We start from the raw sequence: 4,065 nt of genomic DNA, 5'->3' as shown, positions 1-4,065 counted from the left end.
ATATATATATATATATATATATATATATATATATATATAGATAGATATATATATATATACATATATATATATATAAAAGAAAGGAATGAAACAGATGGACTACAAGTGTTTCATAGCAAAGTAATGCTTGTTACTTAAGTTGTAAGACACAAAACCAGCTTAGCTAATCTTCAGGTCCAATTACCTCTGCATTATTTACATTGTTGTGTGGAGACTAACATGAATTTTTCATTTGTTCCTCTCCAATGTAAAGATTGTAGAGATAATAGGACCTGAAGATTAGCTAAGCTGATTTTGTGTCTTACAACTTATGTAGCAAGTTATAAGACTTTGCTAAGAAACACTTGTAGTCTGTGTTTTATCTCTTCAACACATCTGTCTAACAGACACATTTTGTCCAAGCCAAGACAAAATCAAAATCATCACTGTCCCCATTGTAACTTCATAGCAAAATTAATACCTAGGTTCAAATATTCATGCATTCATTGCAAATAGATGTAGCTTCTTTTACTTTTAATCCTTTCCTTCAAACATTCATTGGTCAAAATCGATGGGAGTGACCATCATTATTTAAAAGGTTTTATACCAGAAATAAAGAAGCAAATCCAGCAAACATCAAAAATGTCTGAATGGAACAGTATGGCCAATACTCCTTACTACTGGAGGACTGAGAATGTTACATCTAGTTTATAGTCTTAGAGATGTAAAAACTGGTACAAAATTCATGGATGAAAGCACACAGACCAAATCCAGAAGAAAGGAAGTAGGCCAGCTCATTTAGATTATCAGAGTCCTTCGGATATATTTGATTGTAGGGTGGAGGTGGGGTAAGGGCAGGGTGGGATTGAAATATTGGGGAGGTGCGCGGGGGTAAATTTTAACATTATTTATGGTCATGTATATGCATGCTTGTGTATAGGCTTGTATGTATATATATATAAATGCTAGTTGTGAGGGACAAAATTTATACTTGCTCCTCAAATGTAGAGAGGAAAGCACTGATGGGAGAAGAACTAATTCTTCTCTTAATTTATTAAAATATACCTGCACTTCTGAGGGCTAGAGGAAAAAACTTCACATTTAAACTTTTGGTAGACACCTGGGTGAAGGAGTTCTATATGATTTTAGCTGCCACGTAGAGTCTGCATCTCCTAAAGCTGTTAAGGTAATGGTTGCACTTTTTTAGTATTTCTCATTTGATGTAATGTATTTTTCTACAATGTCCATACATATCTCATCTGAACTGTGACATCATATTTCTCCTGAATATTAAATGACGACTTGTGGTTGTTGAACCTGGTCCTGAAGAGACCTTTCATTACATCCGCATATTCCCATGCATTGTCATTCTCTAACATCCTTCAACACTACCTCTGCGTCATACGCTGTTTAGTGAGTATGTGGTGTTACTGCTACATGAGAAGCATGCTTCTGTGTTAGGTTTAGAGTTATTTACTAATATTTTCTTTATACTAGCTGTACAGCTAAAGAGAATCTCAAAGTATGTTTATGCATCCAAGGAAAATACTTAACAACTAAATTAAGAAAGATTGTAGCTATACAAGTTTTTACATTAAAGGAAAATAAAGACATAAATCATTTGGCATTATGGTGGTTTTTTCCTTGTTGGGGGCTAAAGTTGAACATATAACAAATCTTATCTTTGAAACGAGTAGTGGCCTGGGCTGTGGCTTTGAAGATTTTATTTGAAGATAGCTTGGAGACTCTTAAGTTAACTCCCTTCACTAGGTTTTTGAAAACTATAGCTAGATTCCTGTTTTCTTTACATCTCATCAACTTGACTTTTCTACTGATGTCAATAAAATAAGGAGCAGAGAAAATGCTGGAGTTGATATAAATGACTAAAACCCTTGAAAACAATGTCCCTGTATGACCACAGTCTATTTACTGAAACCAGTAAAAGATGTGTTTTCTTATGATTATTTATTATATAATTACTACATTTGTTGGTGTATAAAGGTACTTCCACATAAGACACACTCCTATTTTACAAGTATATTTGAACAAATTTAATATGTTTCATCATACACTCATTACAGATATATTATCGTGATTTTGTAGGAGAACATATATTTTCTCTTCGTTCAAATACAGGGTGGCACATGAAAAAGTAACCCAGGTTCTGTAGCATAGTGTAAATATAGAAATAAATTTATACACAAGAAAAAGCACTCAGCCTTTCGTTTGCAACACTCAAATCCATGATGTGGCCACATTAGATGCAGGGCAATTTTTTGATACATTTAAAAATTGCCAAAAAAAAAAAAAATCCTTATGTGACAGCAAATATGGTAATAAGTATTTCTACTTTTACTTAGATTTTACACACTTTTTTTTATTGACATCACTGAAACATTTGTTACAGGAGATGAGAATGCACCTTGGCCATTGATGTTGTCATAAGTCTGTACCCCTATTCTGCTACTCAAGTAAATAAACATTAATGTCATTAGAGTGTACCATCTCTGCCATGCAGGTAAGTCAACATTAATTTCAATAATAGTTTGTATCCCAGCTCCTGTACCCAAGTAAGTGAGCAAGTGAGCATTAATTATATTTATAAAAAACAGATGTTGTCATCATAATCCTCATCATCCAGTGTTTAAAATCCAGGTTTTGTCCCCGTTAATGGTGTGTGTGTGTGTGTGTGTGCCAGATCTACCTCAATGCCATAGCAACCACCCTCACACCATCTCATCATCTTGCCCTGTTTTGGGCATCCTCCCTTCTCAAGCCAACCCTCCCAATCTCCTCTTCCACCTGTCTCCTCCACATTTTCCTTGGTTTACCTTGTTTTCATGGTCCATTTACCTCAAATTCAAGCACCCTTCTCAGAACATGCTCCTCATCCCTCCTCAATACATGCCCATACCACTGCACTCCATTTGCCCTTGCCAGCTGTTGCACCAATTCCTCCAACCCCAGCATCCTCACCAAGTCCTCAGTCCTCTTATCAAACAGCTTCACCCCACACATTTCTCTCACCATTGCTCTCTCAGTCCTTCTCAAAATTACCATCTCTCTCTCTCTCTCAGACACCATGTCTCACTCCCATACAGCATTGCAGCTCTCATGCAACTCCTATAGACACTTCGTTTTGTCTTTAATGAGAACCTTTTCCCATATAACAACACTCCACATTCCCTGAACTTCACCCAGCCAAGTCTTGCTCTTGCTGTCACAGCTGCTTCACATCCACCACTTACATCCACCCTATCTCCCAAATAACAAAACCCTCTCACTGTTTCCACCTCATCACATAGCATTTCCACTGGTTCTGCCAGCCCTCCAACTCCTTTCTCACATCTTCCACAAACAAACTCTCTTGCCAGTCTGGGGTTCACCTTCATTTTCGTACATCTACCATGAACCCATTTCTCACATCTTGTACACAACACCACACTTGCCATTATCCTCCTCCCACATACACTACATGGATCCACTTTACTCACTAACACTTCTCATTCCACCCCACTCACTATCACCCTTGTCTTCCCGAAGTTTACCTTCAAACCCTTGCTTTCAAACACTTCCTTCCATTTCCAAAACTTCTCCCTCAATCCTTCCATTGTCTCACTCATCAGAACAAGGTCATCCACATACAGTATCTCCATTATCAATCCCTCTCTTGCATTGTCCATCACCACATCAACCACTATTGCAAAACTCACCATCCATTTTAGGGGCTGTGATATCATATACGCATTTTCCAGATACGCACCACTGAAACAGATAAGAAACATTATATTAGTATATGATAGTACGATGACATAAGCAAGGTGTATTTATAATTTATTTAGTAAAGAATACCAATACACTTTATATATATACTAGCATACCCATGGTGTCAAAAATGCTGACAGTTTTATTAATTATAGAAAATGGCACATCAACACAATGGATAAAATCATTGCTAAATGTTAGTAATCTAGAAAATAAATATACATACACAGAATTGAAGCATTTGAAGTATTGTTTACATAATGTGTGTGTGTGTGTGTGTGCTGTGTGTATATATATATACACACACACACACATATCACC

General features: G+C 36.4%; 1 protein-coding gene across 1 annotated transcript in view; it reads right to left on the bottom strand.

Moving 5' to 3' along the window:
* The window catches only part of LOC106877334 (A disintegrin and metalloproteinase with thrombospondin motifs 16), a 123,112-nt gene that overhangs the window by 14,608 nt on the left and 104,439 nt on the right, over window positions 1–4,065 (bottom strand). The window contains exon 14 of the mRNA XM_014926209.2: window positions 3,693–3,744. Coding sequence (XP_014781695.1) covers window positions 3,693–3,744 — 52 coding nt within the window. The remainder of the gene's footprint in view (window positions 1–3,692; window positions 3,745–4,065) is intronic.

Source organism: Octopus bimaculoides, chromosome 5 (assembly GCF_001194135.2).
Source record: "Octopus bimaculoides isolate UCB-OBI-ISO-001 chromosome 5, ASM119413v2, whole genome shotgun sequence".
Taxonomy (NCBI): domain Eukaryota; kingdom Metazoa; phylum Mollusca; class Cephalopoda; order Octopoda; family Octopodidae; genus Octopus; species Octopus bimaculoides.
This window is presented reverse-complemented; position numbering and strand designations above follow the sequence as displayed.